This window comes from Ursus arctos, unplaced genomic scaffold (genome assembly GCF_023065955.2).
Source record: "Ursus arctos isolate Adak ecotype North America unplaced genomic scaffold, UrsArc2.0 scaffold_21, whole genome shotgun sequence".
In the NCBI taxonomy this organism is placed as follows: Eukaryota; Metazoa; Chordata; class Mammalia; order Carnivora; family Ursidae; genus Ursus; species Ursus arctos.
The window spans coordinates 49,774,819-49,798,817 of NW_026622886.1; the positions used below are offsets into that span (position 1 = coordinate 49,774,819).

A 23,999-nucleotide genomic window follows, 5' to 3' on the forward strand; every position below is an offset into this window, starting at 1 on the left:
GCACCTTTCATTCTTTTCTCTTTTCACCCCATAGTTCTCTCCTAGTGTATTTTCTTGTTCCAGATTCATCCAGCCGGTGTTGTTCCACTTTTTCTTTTTTTTTTTTTTTAAAGATTTTATTTATTTATTTGACAGAGATAGAGACAGCCAGCGAGAGAGGGAACACAAGCAGGGGGAGTGGGAGAGGAAGAAGAAGCAGGCTCCCAGCGGAGGAGCCTGATGTGGGGCTCGATCCCGGAACGCCGGGATCACGCCCTGAGCCAAAGGCAGACGCTTAACTACTGCGCTACCCAGGCGTCCCTCCACTTTTTCCTCTTAATTCCCATTCTCCTCTCCTCCAAACAGTCCTTAAAGATCTTGGGGGAGAAGGTGTCCGAGATCCCACTGACAAGAGACAACGTATCTGAGATCCTGCGCTGCTTCCTCATGGCCTATGGAGTGGAGCCAGCCCTCTGTGACAGCCTGCGCACGCAGCCTTTTCAGGCCCAGCCCCCCCAACAGAAAGCTGCTGTCTTGGCCTTCCTTGTGCATGAGCTCAATGGCTCCACCCTCATCATCAAGTGAGGGTCGGGGGTGGGGGTGGTTACTGTGTGCCTTGTTCAGAATCAGAGGGAGAAGGGTTTAGCCTTCCAGAAGTCCCGGGTGATGCATATCCACTGCCATGCTCTGGAGATGCTGGAGCGACTTGGGGACTGGATGTTAGTACCTTCCCAGGGGGAAGCTAAGCCTGCCTCTGCCATTTATCCAACCTAGGCCCTAGGATGAAACTCCTGTTCAGCTACAGCCCCTTTACCCCTGAGCCTCTCTTCTTTTTTGTGTGCTTTTAGTTTGTGCTACTACTTCTACCTCAAAATCTCATTCCCTGTTCCTCTGTAGTGAGATCGACAAGACTCTGGAGAGTATGTCCAGCTACAGGAAGAACAAGTGGATTGTTGAAGGCCGGCTCCGGAGGTAGGGATGGGACAGAGGGTAGGGCCTAGAGAGGAGAGAAGGCGGAAAGCTTGAAGCATTGCCAGAACTTGCACTTGGAACCAATGCTTGCAGCGTTTCCCATTCCTCAACACAGTTTTTCCCTTAATCTGTTTTAAGACTGAAAACTGCTCTGGCCAAGCGAACTGGGCGGCCTGAGATAGAGATGCAAGGGCCAGAGGAGGGCCTGGGGCGGAGGCGCAGTTCTCGCATCATGGAGGAGACCAGTGGCATGGAGGAAGAGGAAGAGGAAGAGACCATAGCGACTGTCCATGGCCGTAGGGGTCGAAGAGATGGAGAGGTACTAGCCCCACACTGAGGACAGTGGGAGTTGGAAATAAATTATTTCTCTTTCTTGAATCTAATAATTCCCTTTCTCTCATTGTCCATCTGTTTCTTCTCCAGGTTGATGCCACAGCATCAAGCATCCCAGAGCTAGAGCGCCAGATAGAAAAGCTGAGCAAGGTACTCTGCTCTAACCTCCCAGGAGCTGGGGCTTGGGGCTGGGAGAGAATTTATCACCTTGTGAGTTGCGCCCCAGATGATAATCAGTTTTATAGGGAAGCTGAGAACCATTGCCCAACTCCCATATACTGGACAGAGTCACTCTTTCGAAATGTGTTTTTTATTCCTCTTTCTTTCCACTGCCTACCCAGCGTCAGCTCTTCTTTCGAAAAAAGCTGCTTCATTCATCCCAGATGCTTCGAGCAGTCTCCTTGGGTCAGGACCGCTACAGACGCCGCTACTGGGTGTTGCCCTATTTGGCTGGTATCTTTGTGGAAGGAACAGAGGAGAGCTTAGGTAGGTGTTTCATGGGAGCCTGAATTGAGTCCTATCTAACAGAGTTAACCAGTTCCTTTTCCTGTGTCTAGTCTTTTTGGGATTCTTTCATTTCATGAGAATCACTGTGGCATAGTGGTTAAGAGAACAGGCTTTGGGGCGAGACTTCACACCTACCTGCTGTATGCTTCAGTCTCCTCATTTATAAAATGGGGATGATAATAGTAGGTATACCTCACAGGGCTGTTGAGAGGATTAGGATGAGTTAATACTCTTTGGATAGTGTTTAACATTTATTTGGTTCTTAATAAATGTTAGCTTGTGATTATGCTGCTGCTTCTGGTTACTTGGGAGAATAGTGTTTCTTTCCCAGATACATTGTCGGCATAGAAGTTGTTCCCAGTTGAATCTCAAAAGGGGGATTAAGTCCAAGGGGAAAAGAAAATGTATATCCTGTATTTATACACCTTCTTTCCTTCCCCTTATGTATCAGTGCATGTTTTAAACTCTTCACTTTTCTCTACAGTTCCTGAGGATATGATAAAGCAGGAAACTGACTCCTTGAAAGTGGCAGCCCGTCCAGCACCCAGCCCAGCCCCCTCCTCCCTGAAGAAGGAGTTAGCTGGCTCTAGCACCTCTGCCAGTACTCCTACTCGTGCCCGAGGCCGACCTCGGAAAACTAAGCCTGGGTCTCTGCAACCCAGGCACCTGAAATCCCCTAGCCGGGATCAGGGTTCAGAACAGCCTGATGCCCAGCTTCAGCCCGAGATTCAGCCCCATCCTCAGCTTCAGGCTCAGCCCCAGCTCCAGCCCCCACCCCAGCTTCAGCTCCATCCTCAGCCCCAAAATGGGTTCCTGGAGCCAGAAGGCTCCCCCTTGTCCTTGGGTCAGAGCCAGCACGACCTCAGCCAGTCAGCTTTCCTGTCTTGGCTGAGCCAGACTCAGAGCCACGGCTCCCTGCTGAGCAGCTCAGTCCTCACACCTGACAGCAGCCCTGGAAAACTGGACCCAACCCCATCACAACCCTTGGAGGAGCCAGAGCCTGATGAGGCGGAATCTGTCCCTGATGCTCAAGCTCCGTGGTTTAACTTCTCAGCCCAGATGCCTTGCAATGCTGCCCCTACACCACCGCCAGCAGTTTCTGAGGACCAGCCTGCTCTCTCCCCTCAGCAGCCTGCCTCCTCCAAGCCAGTAAGTAGCCAGAATTAGTGGTATGCAACTCCACTGCCTGGCTGCGGGCTGCTGCTGAAGCTAGGGGAAGGGATAGGGCCGTTGGGGTCCTGTAAATGTGGAAATGCCCTCATCTTGTGTTCCATCTCACAGATGAACAGACCCGGTGCGGCCAACCCCTGTTCTCCAATACAGCTCTCTTCTACCCCCTTGCCTGGGATGGCCTCTAAGAGGCGAACAGGAGACTCTGGGGGCACGCCACAGAGTCTTACAGGGCTAGGACAGCCAAAACGGAGAGGGAGACCCCCCAGTAAGTTCTTCAAACAGATGGAACAGCGTTATCTAACCCAGCTGACGGCCCAGCCTGTCCCCCCTGGTGAGTGCCCTTGAGGTGGCATGGGGAGAGAGTATAGGTAGGAGTGGCATCAGAAAGGGGCCGTGGGGTTCATAGCTGGTTTCCACTCCGCACCCCACATATGTAAACTCTTCCCAGAGATGGGCTCTGGCTGGTGGTGCATCCAAGATCCTGAGACATTGGATGCGACGCTCAAGGCCCTGCACCCCCGAGGTATCCGAGAAAAGGCACTTCACAAACACCTCAACAAGCACAGGGACTTCTTACAGGAAGTCTGCCTACGGCCCTCCACTGGTAAGATAAATACTTTGACCCAGCCTGAGCTAAAGAGCCCAGGGGTAAATATTGAGCTGCGACTGCGGACAACAGCCTCATTGATGGGCCTTTCTCTCTGCCTTCTGTGTTCTCAGACCCCATCTTTGAGCCTAGTCAGCTACCTGCCTTTCAAGAAGGGATGATAAGCTGGTCCCCCAAAGAGAAGACCTATGAGACAGACCTAGCTGTGCTTCAGTGGGTAGAGGAGCTGGAACAACGCGTTATCCTGTCTGATCTGCAGATTCGGGTACACGGGCTGGCACTGGATAGGAAGTTGTTGTGGGGGAGGCGGTCATCTCTTGTACTCTGTTAGGAAAAACCCTGGGTCCCCACTTCACAAGTGACCTCTTATGACACTAGATTTTTTTCTACACTTAGTTTTCTTCCTTTACAATGAGTTCTATTCCACTCTCCCACCTGCAGGGCTGGACGTGTCCCAGCCCAGACTCTACTCGTGAAGACTTGGCCTACTGTGAACATCTGCCTGATTCCCAGGAGGATATGACCTGGAGAGGTCGAGTTAGGGAAGGACTGGCACCCCAGCGTAAAGCCACCAACCCACTGGACCTGGCTGTGATGCGCCTGGCTGCCCTGGAGCAGAATGTGGAGCGGCGGTATCTCCGGGAGCCCCTCTGGCCGGCTCACGAGGTGGTGCTGGAGAAGGCCTTGCTCAGCACGCCCCCTGGGGCCCCCCAGTGCGCCACTACAGAGATGTGAGTGCCCCCTGCCCCCATACTTGGTCTCGGGGAGGACGGGTACGTTTAATGGATCCTGCTCCTCATCCAAAGGTCACCGCTTTCTCCCCCCACCCGCCACCCCTCCAGATCCTATGAGATCACCCCTCGCATTCGGGCCTGGCGCCAGACACTTGAGCGGTGCCGGAGTGCAGCCCAGGTGTGCTTGTGCCTGGGCCAGCTGGAGAGGTCCATTGCCTGGGAGAAGTCCGTCAACAAAGTGGTAAGAGGCTGGGAGAGTCTGGGAAGGTCGAGGGGGCAGCCAGCTCCTGGGGGAAGTGGGGTCACTGCAGGCAGAGGCTTGAGGACTCACTTTGCCTCGTCATACCCTTGGTCTAGACCTGTCTCGTCTGCCGGAAGGGTGACAATGATGAGTTTCTTCTGCTTTGTGATGGATGTGACCGTGGCTGCCACATTTACTGCCATCGGCCCAAGATGGAGGCTGTCCCAGAAGGAGATTGGTTCTGTGCAGTATGTTTGGCCCAGGTAAGGCTTCTGTTGTCTCATTCCCACTCCGAAGCAGAAGTCAGAGGTTTTCTTTCTCATCCCGTTTATCACCAGTCCTACAGGTAGCAGCACTTCCTACCATGCCTCAGTGTCCCTGTGGGAAGAGCTCCACGCTAGGTGCAGGGAGACTTGGGTTCTGGTCCCTCTTGGGACAAGTCACTTAAAATTTTTGTTGCCTCACTTGCTTTCTTCTGTACAGCGGGAATGATCATATTTTCCCTTTTACCCGCCGTATTGGATTATGTGAGTAGATGTGCGTGCTGGCCGATTCTTGGAAGTATTTTGAAGCCTCAGTCACATTGAGACGAATAGGGACGGTAACGACCTGGAGAGCAAGCTGAGCACGTCTCCAGCTGTTGTGACCTCACCCTTTCCCCATCCTCAGCAGGTGGAGGGAGGGTTCACTCAGAAGCCTGGTTTCCCAAAACGAGGCCAGAAGCGGAAAAGTAGTTACGAGCTGAACTTCCCGGAGAGCGATAGCCGCCGGCGCCGGGTACTATCCAGGGGCCGAGAGAGCCCAGCGGTGCCTCGGTACTCAGACGAAGGGCTGTCCCCCTCGAAGCGGCGGCGATTCTCGATGCGGAACCACCACAGTGATCTCACGTTCTGCGAGTGAGTTGAATGAATTCTGGAGACGACTGGCTCTGCCTTTGCCATAGTAGGGGCTAAGAGAGGTCAGTGGGTTTCCTTCCTGAGACGCAGCCGTCCCTGTCCCTTCAATGACAGGATCATCTTGATGGAGATGGAGTCCCACGACGCGGCTTGGCCATTCTTGGAGCCTGTGAACCCACGTTTGGTGAGCGGGTACCGGCGCATCATCAAAAACCCTATGGATTTTTCCACCATGCGGGAGCGGCTGCTCCGGGGAGGGTAGGTAGACGTCGACACGTCTCCCGGCTGTCGCGTCATTCCTGTGACTCCCGCCGGCTCACAGCTCTGCCTCCCCCACCCCTGCCCAGGTACACCAGCTCAGAGGAGTTTGCCGCTGATGCGCTCCTGGTCTTTGACAACTGCCAGACCTTCAACGAGGATGACTCTGAAGTGGGCAAGGCTGGGCACATCATGCGCCGCTTCTTCGAGAGCCGCTGGGAGGAGTTCTATCAGGGAAAACAGGCCAATCTGTGAGGCAAGGGAGGTGGGGGGTCACCTCGCGGCATCTCCTCCTGCCCTCCAGACAAAAAAAACCCTGCCATTCTCACCTGCTGATGCTGCCCTGGGTCCAGACTCGAGTCAGAGATCTCAGCCTGATTTTTGACCTTACCCTTGGCAGCGCCCTACATCCTCTTTTCCCTCCCTACCCTTGGCAGCGCCCTACATCCTCTTTTCCCTCCCTACACCCCTTTTTCCCTTTCCTCTTCTTGCTCCTCAAATAAGGGGCAGAGATGAGGTCCTTCTGGACTGAAAGCCAAAAAAAGAAAGAAAGAAAGAATTTTTCCTTTCTGTTTTATTTCCTAATTTAAAATGAGGAGGAGGAAAGAAGTCCCTGCTTCCTCCTCCCTGCTTCTTCTCCTTCCCTGTACGTGCCCCAGCATCCTGGGGCTATTTAACAATAGCAATAGTTCTAGTGAATGTGTGAAACCGAGAAACACTCTGTACTGTGTGTGGACCCGCAGTGACGGCCAGTAAAGTGGACTTAACTCCCAAGTGTGTCGAGCCGGACACCGGGCCCTGAACATGCTGCTTCCATGTTCAGTCCCTTCCCTGCTTCTCACTTTCTCAGTTTTTCCTTTTCCCTCCTCTCCCTACTTTAAGATTTTCTCTCATCCAATAATGTAAAACTATCGTGTACGGGTTCCTCTACCCTTTCTCTCCCCTCAATTCCTTTTTCCCCTCAAAGGAAAAAGAAGTTCATGGGTCCCTGTCTTTCTCTCTGTCCTCCTCTTCCTGCCACTAGCTGTCCCCTCTGTGATGTTGGATACTCCTCACATGCTGAGTTTCTAGCCTTTTTTTGAAACTCAGTAGCTGGGGAGAGGGCAGGGAGGCACGCTGGACCCTGGGCCTTCCAGCCTCCTTCCCCACCTCTTAACCCAAACCTCCCTCTTGGGAACTCCTCAGGGACAACTACTGCTGAGTTTGGGCGCACTCCCAAGATGGAGGCCAGGTAGCAATCAGCTGGCCTCAGAGAGAGGTGTGTGTGTGTCTGAGTGAGTGAGTGAGTGAGTGAGTGAGTGTGTGTGTGTGTGTGTGTGTGAGGGAGAGGGGGAGGGAGGGAGGATGCTGTGACTGTTCCCCTGTGCTGTTTGATGGCATCCCATTTCCCCAAGTATCTGTTTTTATTCCCACTTTCCCTAGTGTTTCAAATCATCACATTTTTGTCCTTGGGAAACCACAGGAGCAGTTTTTCTGGGTACAAGGCTCTGTCTCCTCTCTCCCAGGCATTTCTGTTCCAGCCTCTTCAAACTGTGCAATCTTTCAGCAGGAACTCCCTCTCCTTTCAATAGCTTTGAGTGTTAAGCTTTTGTAGGGAGAGGAGTAGAACTGGATCTTTTCCTAATCCCATGAGCTTCTGTGGGTTTAGTTGTGCTTTTCTTCCCTGACCTACTTCACACCCGGGACCCCTTCCCCAGCAGCAGCAGAGACCCCAGAGCACAAGAGAGTAGGGAAGAGGGGTCCTGGGTCCACCACTGCCCTACATGTGACTACACCCAAGTTAAGCCCCAGCATGTGAGAGGAAAGCTGCTAACTCCCAGCTACAGCCATGGGCCCCTGCCCCCCTGCTTTCCTGCTCAGCAGAGCCCCTCCCATCAGAGATTACGGGTACTTGCACTGGGGAGGTGGCTGCTGGCCGGCCCAAGCAGAGAGCTGAGGCGTCCAAGAAATGTTCCATTGGTGGGGGAGGGGGTGCCAGGCGAGGTGGAGCATTCCTTGTACTTCTGGCAGCACTGGATGGCCACTGAAGGGGGTGGGGGGCGGTGTGGGGAGGTCCTGGGGCAGCCCCTCTCTTATTCCTTTATGCCCCCCTTCTCCCCCATGGCCTTTTTCTAAAGTCGCCTTTTCTGTCAGATAAACCTCAAAACTTTTAATTTTATTTGAGATTTTTTTTTTTTTTTTTGCTTTTAAGAGGTGGATTGAAGAATATTTGAATTGACTTTATATTATGCATAAATATTTATATTTTATCTAAATAACTGCGCTGTAACAAAGTTTGTGTTAGTCAAACGTTTGAAACTGTTATAGTTGGGGCTCTTTTTTCCCCATGGCAGTTTTCCCCGGTATAAAATGTACTAGATTAATTTTATTGTTGGAGGCGAGGTGGACGGGGGAGTGAAATCTCCGTGTTCCTTCTTTGTGTTCCTCTCCCAGCACCATCTCTTTTCCCTAGGGACCAGGCACTCTTAAGGTGGGGTGGAGTCCTCAACCTCAGTTTGAAGAAGTTGGGGCTGAAGGGGGGTGGGAGTAGGGCATGATCAAAGGGGCCATTTCTCATGTTTCTTTCCTCATCTTCACCGCCCCTTGAGCTCGGTGGATTTTCTCTTCTTGACAAATAAGAGTATTTGGTAGGGAAGGCAGGTTAAAAAATAATAAAACCCACCCCCTGCCCCTTTGTTTCCCCTCCCCTCTATCAGTCTGGTAACAGGAAGAAACCACACCATCAACACCAACAAGTTTCCATGTTCCTTTTACAACAAAAGGGACTTGACTTTTTATATAACCAAATGTGGTGTTTTAGTGACTTTTTGATAATGTACAGTTTTTTGTGAATTTAAATTTATTTCTTTCTATATTTTTAGGACCAATCTCATTTTTAATAAGGTTTAAAAAAGAAAAAAAAAAGTCTAGAGAAAAAAACTCCTGTTTTTGCCATGTGATGTTCCACAAGTGCAGCTGTAGAAAAGTGCTTGTCAGTTGAAATAAAAACCACATTTGATAGAGATTCAAAAGACTGTTGTGTATTTATCTTCCCTTCCACATAGGTTCTCACACTTGCTTAAGGGGAAGACTGGGTATTAGGGTGAGTAGGACTTGTCTGGTATAGGAGGTAGCCGGCGGTGGGGCAGCACGCTCCCAAACTTGCAGGGTTGATCCCTAACCCTCCAAGCTTGGCTCTTCCTGTATGAGGGGTCTCCACAGCAGAATTTCTGCTTATCTGGGGGGGACAGGTTCTTACTGCTCCTGGCACCTGAGAGTGCCATTCAGAGTGCCTAGTCTTTTTTTTTTTTTTTTAAAGATTTTATTTATTTATTTGACAGAGAGAGACAGCCAGTGAGAAAGGGAACACAAGCAGGGGAAGTGGGAGAAGAAGCAGGCTCATAGCGGAGGAGCCTGATGTGGGGCTCGATCCCAGAACGCCGGGATCACGCCCTGAGCCGAAGGCAGACACTTAACGACTGAGCCACCCAGGCACCCCCAGAATGCCTAGTCTTGCCTTGCGAGACGCCACCTTGGCTTCCTAAGCCGCCACTTGCGTTCCCAGAGGAGCAAATACGGGCCCATCACCAACCTCTCAACTTCTGCCCATGGATGAAACACCAGAAGGTAGACTTTCTTCTTTTATTTCAAAACAAAAGTTGAAATAATAAAAAATGGAGCTATACCAAGTTGTAGGGAAGAAACACAAAAATACCAAGGGTCAAAAAGGAAGAATAAACTAGAAGGGTAGGGAGCACTGGCATAGACATGAGAAGAGTATAAAACTAGAAGCTTCTGGGTTTTAAAAAATGTACAAAATGTGCTTGAGTATAAATTAAATATTTCCTGTTCAAGAAGACGAGTGCATGCAAGACAGCACTCACCACCCAAAAAATGTGTTGGGATAGGGACACCAGTAATGGCGTGAGGACTTTACTCCGGCTGGGAAATCTTAGCACCCTCCAGGTTGGAAGTTTTGTTTCGGTGAGCCATCGGACGACATCAGGTGCAGGACCACCACCAACTTCCAGCACTATCAAAATCAAACTCCCTCTTTGGTACTCGCTTACCTTCTCAGCTAGGTGGCAGCCACTGGCCAACTGCACCCTCAAGTTCTGAGGTGGGCGCCCGGGGCAGTGTTCCTGGGGGGGCTCCCAAGCCTTAGTTAACATCCTGGGCAATCGCATTCATGGCCCGCCCACCACGGTGACGCCTAACTCACACTATTCTAGGGGGAGTAATGAGCAAACAATCCCAAAGATGACACTCCAGAAATAGAAATCACCGAAAGTTAACTGCGTTTGATCACGAACCCTTTCTAGCAGCCCCCCGCTCGTGAAGGGAGGGACAGAGTAAAAGACGTAAACCAGGAGCCTTGTGCCCTTGCTAACCTGTGAAATTGCGAGGCAGATGTGTCACAAGGACGAAGAAGTTCTGGAATATGCTTGGAGTAATAGGGCAGTTTGGAGAAAGAGCAACGGGCCCGGGCACGAGGGCACCTAGCTTGCTCGGCACGGTCATGGGGGAGCACCCCGACTGCAGAGGTCGGCAAAGATCGGAAGGTGACAGCTCACAGGCCGGCCTTGGCTGAAGAAGACCCTCGTTACGCAGGAAAGTGGGAGACGAAAGGCGAGTAAACGCGAGGGCTCCGCTCCCGCTCGGCGGGACCCGAACCGCAGGGAGCACGGAATCGGAGGAGCCGGCCTGAGGAGGACCCCGTGGAGCGGACGCAGGGCGCACGCCCGGCCTCACACGTCGCCCTTCACGCCCCCGCGCTCCCCGAAGCCGGCGCGGCAGAGCCTGGGGACGAGCGCGGACCTGACGGCTGACCGCCGCCGGTTAGGGTCACAACAGCCCCTCGTGGTGCAGTGCGGCCGCTCTCCAGAAGGTGGAGCGCGTGCACAACCGCAGCGAGGGCTTCTTTCCCCGAACCCCCACCGTCCCGCTCCGCGTGGCCCCAGCACCCGCCGGCGCAAAGGGACAAGGCCCGCTTAGGTGGGCACGGACGGACGGGCACCAACGGGGGACTGAACTCACCGGCGTAAGTGAAGAAAGGACGAGGGAGGGAGCCGGGCTGAGGTGGCCCAACCCAGGAAGGGCTGGGAGGGCGGCAAGTCGCGTCCTCACCCTCAGGGACTGTGATGTCCTCCGACCGCCCCTACTAGTGCTGCCAAGGGCTGTGGCCTCTTCAGGGCCACCAGGCTTCCTAGTCTTGGCAGCGCTTCAAATTCTTTGGTTAACAACAGTCTTAAGAAAGAACATCTCTCCTTCTCATCCTTCCCACATCTTCCTTACCCGCTCCGCACACCCTCCTCCAAAACGTCTAATCCGCCGAGGGTGTGAACGTCATCTCAGAGCGTGAAAGGGATGGTAAGGACACTGACCTGAGATGGGACGGGCAGGCTCGAGCCTCGTAAAGGATTAGATCATCTGAGGAAGGGAGTCCGACATACTCTGTTTGACTGGAAACAAAAACACCAAGTATTTTAGAGTGTTACGAGCATCTGTACTGAGTGGGGGTGAGATGTGACGTGCAGACGGTAAGATCTCCGCTCCAGGAAGACAACTGAGAAAACGCTAAGCACAGCATTTAAAGAGCCCGGCCCCAGGCCCCCCTCCTCGTCCCCTGGCACTACTGCCACCAATAGGCTATCTCATGAGAGAAAAAGCATCCCTCATTCCTTTCTCCCCTCCCCCCGTCACTCACTCCTGTTAGCAACTGTTAGAATTGAACTAACAACTAGGGGAAAAACATGAGCGTCACCCAAAAACACCAGAAAGAAATTCTACAGTGCCATTAACCACTACAAAAATAACTACAGGCTCGCCATCACTTCCCATGCCCAAACCTGCCCAAACCAGAAACACTCAACAGAACCCTTAGGCAGATTCACATGAGAAGAACACACAAAAGGTTAACTCCATTATTTAAAACAAAACAAAGCAAAATCCTGGCCATTTAAACATTTTTTTTAAACAGACAATAGAATCGAGTTCTGGAAAAAAAAAAAGTTAAAAAAAAAATCCTGGGAGGCAAAGGAGAGGCAACCATCACAGGAACAACAGTCTCCATCCCAGAAAGGCCCCCAGCACCCCAAACCGCCTGCCGCAGCAGCCTCCTCCCAACCAGCAGGCAAAGGAACGGGATTCTGGACTTGGTTTCTCTTCTTCAAGGCCACGGACAAGAAATCTATGGTATACTTTCCTCAACTCGGGGCTGGAGACTCAGAAACAAGAGCCACTTGCCCAGCCACAGCCTTCTAGAAAGTCTTGGGGCTGCTTTCCAAGGGTAAGCCCTTCCTGAGGTTGGAAGTGCCCACGAGAAAATGAACAGTGGAAATTATGTGCGCACTTGCTCCGCTACCCAGACCCAGCTGCCCTGGCTCCAGGACTGTACAAAAGGGCAGTCTAGGGGCAGGGAGCACGGCGACTCGCTCTCCGGGCATGGGGGGAAGAGGAGGGAAAGCTGGCTGCCAGCTCTCCGCCCAAGAACTGCTGCCTCAGCTTCTTTTCCCTCCGTATCCTCTCCTTCCTCTCCCCACAGCCAGCCTACCAAACACCTGCGTCTCCATTGTCTGGCTTTGGCTTTCTGCCCGTCGGGTGAAAACCACCTGACCTTGAGGCGCGGGGGAGCAGGACTGCCGGGGCGCAGGGAGCGAGTGGGAGAGGACTGCAGGCCCGACTTCCAGGAGAGGGGCGAAGGCTTCCTCCTGTCTCCGCGTGCACAGCGCCAGGGCCCGCGGGAGGAGGAGGCGTTCAAGAGCAAAATACAGGTTTTAAAGGATTGCTGACCTTGTAAATAATGAGATGGGGTTTATTGCCCTTTTCCATCCTAGCTCCCTGTTATCCTTCCACAAGGAGGAACATTATTTTTGATGTCCTGGTTCCCTGGAAAAGGGATCCAAACACATCAGGGCAGAGCAGGCTGCCCTGGCCAGTTAGAGAGAGCTCTGTCCTTTCCCAGCCCTGCACAGCGCCCAGCACAGAACAGCCCCCACGCCTTGCTCCTGCGGCCGCGTGGGAGCCTGTGGCATGGGCTCCGCAGCGCCAGCCTCTCCAGGACGGCTCGCGCCGTAGGCAGAGGTATCCAAGGTCAAAGCCTGGGGAAAATTCAAGGACCCCAGTTCTGCTTCTCTCAACTAGTTACAGAGTGTCAAAAGGCTCTGCACGTCCAGGGTTAGGGTACGGACTCACCAAGTCCTCTGGCACCGGAGGCAGTAACAACACTGTCTACATCAAGGTTTCGCAACCTCGCACCACCGACATTTGGAACCAAATAATTCTTTGGGGGCGGGGGGGGGGGGTCGGGGCTGTCCTGTGCCCTGCAGGACGTTTAGCAGCACCCTTGCTGCTCCTCCAGCCACTAGAGGCCAGCAGCGCACACCCTCACCCCAAGCAAGGTCATCGAAAATGTCTCTAGAGATTTCCAAGTGGCCTCTAGGGGACAAAACCACCTTCCTGAGAACCACTGGTTTAGACAAAGCAGCAGACCTTCCACAGCGGGTAAAGAACCGAAGTGAGTTTGGCACAGTCATAACTGCAAAGTTTCCTCTGAGCACAGCAACGAGAGACAGGGAAGTCAGGGGCCATGGGACCCGGGGCGGAAAAGGAGATCCTCCAGGAAAGAGCAAAGCAGGGATTCCTGAAAAGCTGTCACTGGAGAAGACACTTCCTCAGATGGTGCTGGCCTCAGTGGTGCGAAGAATTAGTCAGAAGTCAGAAAGTCCACCCTTCTGGAACCTGCCAGGGAAGACCTAGTCTTCATCTAAATTTGGCTCAAGGATGGCGTCCAAAGACCGTGGGAGTGTCTCTTTAATGAGCCTACATCACAGCTCTGCTTCCTGAAGGCAAAGTCTGGTCTTTTCCCCCAGGATGTGGCAAGGCAGAGGGAGGAAGAGTCACTTCCACTGCCTGCTTAGAGTTCTGTTCCTCGCCCAGCCCCCAAAAAAGCCCATACAAAATTTCATTCAAAAAAGAAATTGAACAACATTAAATACTGTAAAAAGGCAAAGTAGGCAGGCTCTGCTGTATAAAAAAGAACAGTCTGAATGAGAGAAAGAAGGCATAAAATGTGTGAAGAAGAAACGAGATGTGTGAGCTAAGAGCTTTATAAAACAAAATTTGTAAAGTCTGTATATTCTCTTACACACCCCACCCCTCAAAATAAGCCCGTAACCAAACCCCACACAAAGGCCCACAGTAGGACTCCCTCATCGACGTCCTATCACTGCACTTTCTTAAGAAATAACAAAATTTGTAAAGCCTCCCCCAATAAGTCCAACATATCAAAAACTGTTTTTCATAAAGATGAGAAGTTCAAGGCACTATGTCTCTTTGGGATACAAGAAGAGTATATTGCAGTTAAAAACAAAATATAAAATTTTCTTTGCAAAAGAAAGAAAAAAGTTCTTTTGATCTCCTTGAATGCAGCGCACACAAAAAGGGACGGCTGCCCCGGGTGCCCGGCTCCCCGGGGAATGGAGGAAGAAGCAGAGAGCAGGAGTGCAGAGCTTTCGTTCTCCAGGTCCAGGCCTGTGAAAAACGCTGCCCATGCGTTAGTCCTTCGCAGGGCCCACGGCAGGGCCCACGGCGGGTCAGCCCTCCGGAGTTCGGGAGCATCAGCCTCTCCAACGATCCGTCTGCCCAGGCACACCTCAGGGACCTTGCGGGCTCGGCTCCAGAGCGCTGCAACGAAGCAAACGTCACAATCAAGTCAGATGAACTTTCCGGTTCCCCAGTGCACACAAAGTATGCTTACACTATGCTGTAGCCTATTAAGTGTGCGACAGCAGTAGGTTTAAAAAAATAACATGCAGACCTCAATTCACAAATACTTTATTGCAGAAACTGTGAACTATCACCTGAACTTTCAGCAAGTCAGTCACTGATCACAGATCACCACGAATGCAATAAAAAAATCTGACATATATTTTTTAAGATTTTATTTATTTGAGAGAGAGAGAGAGCAGGGGGAGGGGCAGAGGGAGAACTGACTCCCCACTGAGCAGGGAGCCGGATGTGGGGTTCGATCCCAGGATCCTGAGATCAGAACCTGAGCTGAAGATCATGACGCTTAACCGACTGAGCCGCCTAGGCGCCCCAGAATTTGACATATTTTGAGAATCACCCAAATGTGACACAGAGACACGAAGTGAGTAAATGCCACTGGCACTGACAGACTTGCTCAAAGCAGGAAAAGCAGGGCTGCCACAAACCTTCAATTTGTTTTTTAAAAAAAAAAAAGGCAATATTTGCAAAGCTCAGTAAAGTAAAGCACAAGAAAAAGAGGGATGCCTGTAGTTTGCAGAGATGGGGAGGGAACCCCGGAGGAGGCGGAACCGGGGGCGGGGCACGACCACAAGGAACCGTCTGGCGTCGGCGGCGTCCGCGGCGGCTCTTACCGCGGCTACTTGCTGAACTGGAACGAGTAGAGCCCGTGGTCCGAGGCGGCGTCCACCGGCACCTGAGTCTGCGGGCCGCCGCTCTCCTGCAGCACAGCCGAGGCGGGGGTCAGCCGGGCGCTCCTCTCGTCCCTTCCCACCGACGCGGCAGCCGCCCGGCGGGGCGCGCCCCCGGCCCGCCGGCTCCCACCCCCCCGCGCGAGGGCGCGCACGCGCACGGCATCACCGCCCCGACACGCCAGCCCGCACCGGCACCACGGGCCGCCTGGCCGCAGGTGCGGAAGGGCCTCGTTCAAGGACACGCCAAGGACACAGTCGAGGTCGTTCCGTCCTGCCTTCATTCGCGTACCTGCCCGCTGACTGCGAGCACAGCGGGCACCCCCGTCAGAGGAAGACCCCGATGGGGCTACCTCCGCTCACTCTCCTAGCTCCGTCCGGGGACGAGCAAGCGCTTACCTCGGCGGCGACAGCGGAAGGAGGCACGGGGGTGTACGGGGACAGGTAAGCTCCCGGCACGGGGGCGGCCGCCGGCACGTACTGGAAAGCAAGCCATCCACGGCTCAGGGCGGTGGTGGGACCCCGGCCACGCCGACAGCACCCCCGGCAGCCTAGCTTGCATCCCCAGAGAGGCGAGTTTCATCGCCTTCCCCAGAGAGCCGCCGGGCTCCGAAGCACGCGGGCTGCGGGCTTCGACACACGTCAGCCTCCGGGGCTTCCCGTCCGTCCGTCCGTCCGTCCGTCCTGCCGCTTCCCTCCCAGCCACCGCGGCAGGCCTACGAGGGCCCTGCGGCGCGCGTCCGTTCTTCGCGTCAGCACGGTGTGAGGCTTTCTGGGCAGTGTGTGTGAGCTCCCGGGAAGCTGCGGTGTGGACAGCAGCACTACTGAGTCTCCTGAGCAGGACTCGGGTGGAAGGAGTGAGCTGGGCAGCGGAACGGCCAGACTGTTTACCTATTCTGAGCGCGCCTTCCACGACACTGAGGGGACCGACACCCTCACGCACAAGCTTCTACGCCGAAGAGCACCGCGTAGGTACTCCTCGCTCGCTCCGAGTCTAAAATCAGAACACCCCGCTTTACCGTGCCTGTGCTGCTGAGGGAGAGGTGCCCCAGTTGCTGGGTAAGAGGTCCCATCATGGAGGCCGGCTGCAGAGAAATGGGCTGATCCATCGCTGGCGGCAGCACGGAACCCTGGAGGCAGCAACAAAGGACAGGGTTCGCTGGCGCACCCGGCTAAGCCGCGGGGGTTCACGCCCACCAGGGCCGCGGCAGACAGACGCTTCCAAATCCTGGGAGCTGCCAGGCGAGTAGCAACCCGGCTATGCAACAGAAACAGGTGCTCTGCCATCCGTACGGAGGGCCGCCGCCGGGTTGCACAAGGGACTGAGCCAGAACTCACACCCACATCGTCTATCGTCAGGTGCCATTGTTTTTCTTTACATCGAACTGCCTCTTTGGCTCTTGCCCACGTGTGAACACTCACCGAAGGCTGCATGAGGTAGGACGGGTGGTGCGTCCAAGACGGGTTAGGCACTTGTAGAGGAGACGTCTGAGTTACTCTCTAAGGCGAACAAAAGAAACAGACACATCAACTGCCTAGAAACTACTGTTTCTCCCAGTGATCTGATGATGTGCAGCAAAACCCCAAAAAGGCTGGAGTGCCCCCTCACAAAATAGAAACATTAAGAATAAAATCCTTAAAAAAATATTAGCAACTCATTGATGTCAACAAATAACCCAATTTAAACATGGGCAAAAGATAGGAACAGATACTTCTCTAAGAAGAGCCACAAATGGCCAGTAAGCACATGAGAGAGGCTCCCCGTCTTAGTCACCAGGGAAACGCAAATCAAAACCACGATGAGATACTACTTGACACCCACCAGGATGACTGTAGTTAGACGGACAGAGTAGGGGCACCTGGGGGGCTCAGGAGGTTAAGTGTCCGACTTTTGATTTCGGCTCAGGTCTTGCAGGGTCATGGGATCCAGCCCCGCATCAGGCGCCTCAGTCAGCAGGGAGTCTGCTGGAGATTCTCTCTCCCCCTCTGCCTCCCCCTCCCCAACTCTCTCTCTTTCTCTCTAGAAAATAAATACATCTAAAAAAAAAAAAAAAAAAGGACAGAATAACAAGTATCATACACCGTGGGCGGGAATGGAAAATGGTGCAGCAGCTCTGGAAAACAGTTTGGCATTTCCTCAGAAAGTTAAACACAGAGCTCCTCTGTAACCCAGCAAGTCCACTGGGGGTGTGCGCCCAAGAGAAACTCACACATGTGTTGACACAAAAATTGTACACAAATATTCAAAGCAGCATTATTCTAACAGCCAAAAGGTGCAAACAACTCAAAAGGCCATCAACTACTAAGTGGAGAACAAACGGGTATCGTCATACAATGGCAGGTGACTGACTCAGTCATAAAAAAGAATCAAGTACTGCCACGTGCTGCGACATGGGTAAACCGTGAAAGCCTGCTGAGTGAAAGGACCCCAAGAGATATACCTCATGCTTCCGTTTATACAAAGTATCCAGAGTAGGTAAATCTATAGCCATAGAAAGTATGTCAGTGGTTGCCAGGGGGTGGGGGTGAGGGAGAGTGGGCAAGGACTGCTAATGGGTACACAGCTTCTTCCCGAGGTAATAAAAATGTTCTGGAATTAGATAATGGTAATAGCTACATAACTCTGGAAAATATACTTGAAACTACTGACTTGTATACTTAAAGTAGGTGAATTTTATGGTATGTGAATTATCTCAATTTTTAAAAATTTATTTATTTTAGATTTTATTTATTTATTAGAGAGAGTACAAACAGGGGGAGCAGCAGAGGGAGAGGAAGAGAGAGAAGCAGAGTCTCCGCTGAGCAGGGAGCCTGATGTGGGGCTCAATCCCAGGACCCTGGGCTCATGACCTGAACCGAAGGCAGATGCTTAACCGACTGAGCCCCCCAGGCACCCCTGAATTATCTCAATTTTAAAATGAAAAAAACAAAAAAAAGAGCAATGAGAAGCTAGAAATAAACAAGCAGGTTTATTTCATAAATGTGAAGATTGTTCAAGATCAGAAACTCTATAAACATAAGTCAAAATTGAAGGAAAAAGCCATAATCTAATATGAGATGCCAAAGACATTGATAAAATCCAGCAGCAATTTATGGGGAAAACAACAACAACAACAAAAAAAACCCCAGTAAAATAAAGTCTAGAAAGAAACTACTTACATATATTAAAGGCTAGTACCAAAACCTAGCTGTTAACATTAACCCAAACAAAGAAATATTAAAGCCACTGCATTTATGATAATAATATGATAGTACGATCAAACAAATACAATTAGATAAGAATACAATTGGCATAAAATTGGAAAGGAAGAGAAAACTATGATTTTTGCACTGATGATATAACTATATGCCTAGAACACTTAAGAGACTCAGTAAAAAAAAAAATGCTAGTAGTAATAAGGACTTGGTACGTTAGCTGCATGCAAGATAGAGGAACAGAAAGCCACAGTTTTTCTTCAGTGTATCCACAGCATCTCAATCTTGGAGGCCATATGCATAATACAGGGACTGGGAAGACCTTTTGAATTAGGAAATTCAAAAGCTTTAGTGGAAAAGCAGACATATTTAACTATACTCAAATTTTAAACTTTGTAGTATTTTTTTTGTGGTGAAAATGAGCGATTCCCCAAGTCTGGTCCCTGGCCTGGCAGCAGGAGCATCGGGAAGGAGAAATACAGATCCTCGCCTCCTAGCCTAGACGTACGGAATCAGAAAGTCTCTGTGTGGTGCCCAATAGTTGGGGTTTGATAAGCTTCCCAAGTGATTCTGACAGACAGCTCAAGTTTGAGGACCACAACCCAGAGTCGACGGGCACAAACTGAATCTGGGAAGAAATATGTGTAAGAAAGGTAACAGTCAGGGGCGCCTGGGTGGCACAGCGGTTAAGCGTCTGCCTTCAGCTCAGGGCGTGATCCCGGCGTTATGGGATCGAGCCCCACATCAGGCTCCTCCACTATGAGCCTGCTTCTTCCTCTCCCACCCCCCCTGCTTGTGTTCCCTCTCTCGCTGGCTGTCTCTATCTCTGTCGAATAAATAAATAAAATCTTAAAAAAAAAAAAAAGAAAGGTAACAGTCAGAGGGTGACTCCTTTCATAAGATGCAAATGCTTTTTGCAAGTTGATGGGAAATGAATAACCAAGCAGAAAAATGGGCCGAGCGTATGAAGAGCAGTCAGAGAAGAGTGAATCAAAACAGACACCCATCAAAAGACACGCTTAAACTCAGCTGCAATCAGGGAAGTGCAAATTACACCTATGGAGACAGGAAAAACTTACAAAGACCAATGTCACTTATGGCTGGAGGGAAATGGCCCCAGAGAGTGCTAGTGGAAATGTGAGCTCACACAGCCTTTGCGGAAAGTAATTCGGCAACAACTGCACAACTCAAGGTCCAGATATCATCCAACCCAGCACTCCTTGGACTCTAGCCCCCGGAAATAACAGTACTCACATTTACGCACGTAGACATAAGGATCTTTACATATGCATGGTTTTATTTCTAGGAACTAGAGTCCAAGGAATAGGACTACTAGGTTGAATAATATACGGATGGAAGTATTATTTGTACCAGAAAACCCCTGAAATCCAACTGACAAGCCCTTCACGGAGGAAGGGTAGAAGAATTCTGGTCTCTCTGCAGCATGAAATAGAATGCAACTATTTAAAAAAAAGAAACAAAACAAAAAATCTCAACATTAGCTACATCAGAATCACCTGGAGGGCTTGTTAAAAAACTCAGGTTGCTGTGGGGCGGGGAGGCACAGGAGGGTTGAAACAGGAGGGGATTAAGAGGTACAGAGTAGCAGGCAGAAGATACGTGAGTCACAGGGATGGAAAGCACCCCAGAGGGAAAACAGTCAATACCACTACAACAACTTTGTATGGTGACAGATGGTGACTACAAAAAAAAAAAAAAAAAAAACAAAAAACAGATTGCTGGGACCCATCCCCAGAGTTTCTAATTCAGCAAATCTGGGGTGGAATCCAAGAATTTATGTTTTTGAAATTCCCAGGTGATACTGCTTGTCCAGGCACCAAACTTTGAGATTCACTGGTTTAAGATACTGTTAAGTGAGAGGAGTGAAGTGTAAGAAATATATTTAATCTGGCCAGATTTTTGTAAAATAAACAATGACTTCCAAAACCATATACATATGTATATATGCACATGAAGAAAAATCTGGAACTTTCTGAAATATATGGAATAATAGGAAATTAAAAATATAACACAGGTTTATTGGTGGGGTGGTAGACGGAGAGTAAGAGGGTGCTAGCACAACAGTCTGTATATATCATGTGATCACATGTTATGCTTTCATGTAAAATTATTTGTGAGCAGTACGTATAAGGAAAAACTAAAAAATAAGGAGTTTCCAGCCTTCTACTCCTTTACCTGAAGCACAGTGACAGGGAAAACCACCACACCCTTTTGCGGGCACAAACATACCTGATAGGTAGACACAGGAGATGGAAGGTACGGGGAGAGTGCAGACTGAGCAAGCATCCTGTTGGGGGTGATGTTGTAAGGAGCCGGGTAAAACCTGGAGGAAGGAACCTCATCAGTAAGTAAGGAGCCACAGGAAACCACAAGGTAAGGGCCCCACTGACAGACACAGCCACTTCCCACTAACTGCTGTTTAAAAATCAAGATGAAACGTCCCAGTGCCTGGACAGGCCGCTGTCATTGTCAGGGAGCCCAATTCTAGAAAACACCCTTACCCATTCTGAAGAGCCGTGGTGGGGTCATAGGTCAAGGCCATACCACCCTATAAAGGAAGAACACAGTGTTCATATTGCGAGCCTTTGGGGGAGAACAGGAGGAAGCCCCGAGTGTCCAGACTGGGATGTATCTGATTCAACAGATTAGAGTGAAGTCTGGACGTCCTACTACATCTGTTCCAGAATTTTTCTGGTTGTGCAGGCTGCAAAATCCCACGGGAGACCTACACTGGTGATCGTGTTAAGCAGCAGGCATCTCTCGGTTACTTACTGTAATTCTCAAGCTTGCCACTTAAACTCACAGAAATCAGGCCATGGTAATTTCCATTCCACGTCAATGTCCCTAGTACTCCTGTCTCCTCAGAGGTCCTCTCACCATATCTCCATTCCTTGGCCAGGCCCGTCCATTTTGCATATATTTCCCTTGATTCTGTCGTTTCTTTGGACCACCATCAGCAAATTTGCAAAGCAAGGGATCAGATGGGGCTGCCAAGAAAGAAAGCAAAGAGACAGCTGAGTCTCACCTCACTTAGTCCACTCACAGTCATGCAAAGCGCCTCCAGAATCTTCACTGGAAGTTAACAACCTACGGCTCCCTCAGCCTGATTCCCAGATGCCTCACCTGGTACTCCAGCAGGTGTCTTAATATATTTTCCATTAAAGTGGGTGATGATGGCTTCACACTTCTCTGTGGACTCCATCCTAAGGAGCACAAGAGGGGTTAGGCTCTAGCTTCTCCAGGGTCTGTGCTCCCCCTACATTCAAAGAGAAAGCTCTAAGTTCCCAGCCCACAAATGCTCCAAAAGTTGTGACTACAGAAACACAGTTTCCTCCACACAAATCCAAGGTATCTTGAAGAGGCAACCCTAGCTTCTAATGGAAATTCCCTCGACCGACTCCTGTAGGGCTCCTGCAACGGAAAATGAAGCTATGACTATTCCAAAGACACTGACGGATGGCCTACTATTAGGTCTGATTCATAAACAAGAAACAAGAACACAATAAACAGCGCCTGTCATCACCCTCGTCGTCATCATCGTTATTTTTTTAAGTAAGTTCTACGCCCAGTGTAGGGTTTGAACTCATGACTGAGATCAAGAGTCGCTCTACTCACTGAGCCAGCCAGGTGTCCCATGTCACCATTACTTTTTATTACAGAGTTCCTCATGGAAATTGTTCCCTCACTCCAATAAAACTGCACAAGCCAAGAACCTGCCAATGTTTAGTTTTTGCTTCTTATGAAACAAATTGTTATGATTATCAAGGTCTAATTACTACTGATAATATTAAGATTTCATTAAACTGTAGGAGAAAAGAGTAATAAGACAGTTCATGGTCTACAGTGATAGAAACAACAATTTTGGGAACTACGGAGTTAAAGTTATCTGGTTGGGGAAAGACAACTGAGTAAGGAATCAGAAAATCTAGATTCTTGCGCCAGGTCACTACACAAAATTCTGTGAGTCAGGACCCGCACAAAACCCGGCAGACCACCCCTCATTTCTGCCTTAGACGTAACACCCATCTACCCTGCTACAGATCAAATGAGACAATGTATTTTTATGTGTTCTAAAAATTTTAAGGGTCTGTAGGACATAAGTACAGTATCTTCCCCTCCTTCCTTATTTTATTTATTTATTTTTTAAAGATTTTATTTATTTACTTGAGAGAAAGAGAGCACATGAGAGAGAGCGCACAAGCTGGGGGGAGTGGCAGAGGGAGAGGGGGAAGCAGACTCCCCACTGAGCAGGGAGCCCAAGAGGGGGCTCAATCCCAGGACCCCGGGATCATAACCTAAGCCAAAGGCACATGCTTAACCCACTGAGCCACCCAGGCACCCCTTCCTCCTTCCATATTTAAATAAATTCTCATTATATTTTCTATGCCAATAACCACTAAAAATATGAACCGGTCCTATGAAAGTGGCCACTAAAAAAAGGCCTCAAATGGTACCTTTCAGGGAAAACCCATGAGCCAGGTATCCCAGGGCAGCAGTCTTAGTTGGGTTACTTCTACTCCTTAATCTTCCACGGGGGTGAGCAGGCATGGGGACTTTTAAGAGAATTGCTTGCAGAGCCTCCACTTCCTCATAAGCTCCTTCCTAAAACCGGCTTGAGGACAGCTCGTGCTCCCCGAGGGCCCGGGGCCCTCTCACAGCCACTGCTCTGCCCTTCTTTCGCACGTACCCCAAACTCAACATGACGCAATGATGCCTGATTTTAAAGCTTTTTCTAGTTCTTTCAGCAAGCTGGACGACTCAGCAGGTTGTTAACGGACACATAAAAAAATCAATTTTGACCGATCAATCACCTTGGTTCTTGGCTTGTAATTGAGAAGGAGTTCAAAGAACGCCTATTTTAACAAAACTCTTCCCATTCCCATTTACTTACTTATGTGAACAAGGTTTCTCAGCATGAAAACAAAACACAGGAACAGAATTGATATTACAGCAATAAACAACAGTCATGGACGGCTACACGACCTAGTCAGAAAAAGTCCGCAAGACAAAACATCCATGCCGTAGGAGTAAGCTTTTCCAATAAAACTTACGTTATGTGTACAGTCTCGTACCCCAGGGAAAGGTCTCATTTATTGTATACACATATTTTTGTTGCAGAGAAGTACGACAGAATGATCCATAAAAAGACTTTCAACTATAAAAACATTCTATACTAGACTGCAATTCTGTACGGATATGAATGGAAATACAAGGTCAAGACCGAGAAAGGAACACTCTAATAACGGTGAGATGAGTTATGACTATTAAAAAAGAAATGCCCAAGGGGCGCCTGGGTAGCACAGTCGTTAAGCGTCTGCGTTCGGCTCAGGGCGCGATCCTGGCGTTCCGGGATCGAGTCCCACATCGGGCTCCTCGGCTGGGAGCCTGCTTCTTCCTCTCCCACTCCCCCTGCTTGTGTTCCCTCTCTCGCTGGCTGTCTCTCTGTCACATAAATAAATAAAATCTTTAAAAAAAAAAAAAAAAGAAATGCCCTGAGTATTTTTTTTAAAGTAGGCTCCACCCCCAGCTTGGAGCCCTACACAGGGCTTGAACTAACGACCCTGAGATCACTAAGTATTTTTAAATGGATGACTGTGTATTGAATTGCTACGACATTTCGATCTATTTGGATACATTTACGAATGA

At 50.3% G+C, this 23,999-nt stretch overlaps 2 protein-coding genes across 24 annotated transcripts in view; one reads left to right on the forward strand and one right to left on the reverse strand.

Annotated features, from left to right (window-relative positions):
* BAZ2A (bromodomain adjacent to zinc finger domain 2A) overlaps nt 1–8,704 on the forward strand; it is a 34,951-nt gene extending 26,247 nt beyond the window's left edge. For 11 of the 12 annotated variants that reach the window (XM_057316239.1, XM_057316237.1, XM_057316238.1 and 8 more), the window contains 15 exons: nt 346–560; nt 877–951; nt 1,090–1,270; nt 1,375–1,434; nt 1,626–1,770; nt 2,276–2,940; nt 3,073–3,295; nt 3,413–3,568; nt 3,685–3,836; nt 4,013–4,302; nt 4,414–4,546; nt 4,663–4,809; nt 5,216–5,442; nt 5,557–5,700; nt 5,790–8,704. In XM_057316239.1, coding sequence (XP_057172222.1) covers nt 346–560; nt 877–951; nt 1,090–1,270; nt 1,375–1,434; nt 1,626–1,770; nt 2,276–2,940; nt 3,073–3,295; nt 3,413–3,568; nt 3,685–3,836; nt 4,013–4,302; nt 4,414–4,546; nt 4,663–4,809; nt 5,216–5,442; nt 5,557–5,700; nt 5,790–5,955 — 2,979 coding nt within the window. In that variant the 3' untranslated portion in view covers nt 5,956–8,704. Of the gene's footprint in view, nt 1–345; nt 561–876; nt 952–1,089; nt 1,271–1,374; nt 1,435–1,625; nt 1,771–2,275; nt 2,941–3,072; nt 3,296–3,412; nt 3,569–3,684; nt 3,837–4,012; nt 4,303–4,413; nt 4,547–4,662; nt 5,443–5,556; nt 5,701–5,789 lie in introns of those variants that run through there. The other variant, XM_057316242.1, reaches the window with a different exon arrangement.
* A 5,067-nt stretch (nt 8,705–13,771) lies between these two features.
* RBMS2 (RNA binding motif single stranded interacting protein 2) overlaps nt 13,772–23,999 on the reverse strand; it is an 87,691-nt gene continuing 77,463 nt past the window's right edge. For 10 of the 12 annotated variants that reach the window (XM_048217880.2, XM_044384703.3, XM_044384701.3 and 7 more), the window contains 9 exons: nt 21,477–21,556; nt 21,231–21,340; nt 20,855–20,901; nt 20,583–20,676; nt 16,560–16,637; nt 16,157–16,267; nt 15,537–15,617; nt 15,081–15,166; nt 13,772–14,364 (listed from right to left, as the gene is read on the reverse strand). In XM_048217880.2, the coding sequence (XP_048073837.1) occupies nt 15,086–15,166; nt 15,537–15,617; nt 16,157–16,267; nt 16,560–16,637; nt 20,583–20,676; nt 20,855–20,901; nt 21,231–21,340; nt 21,477–21,556 (682 nt within the window). In that variant the 3' untranslated portion in view covers nt 13,772–14,364; nt 15,081–15,085. Of the gene's footprint in view, nt 14,365–15,080; nt 15,167–15,536; nt 15,939–16,156; nt 16,268–16,559; nt 16,638–20,582; nt 20,677–20,854; nt 20,902–21,230; nt 21,341–21,476; nt 21,557–23,999 lie in introns of those variants that run through there. The other 2 variants (XM_048217881.2, XM_026500252.4) reach the window with 2 other exon arrangements.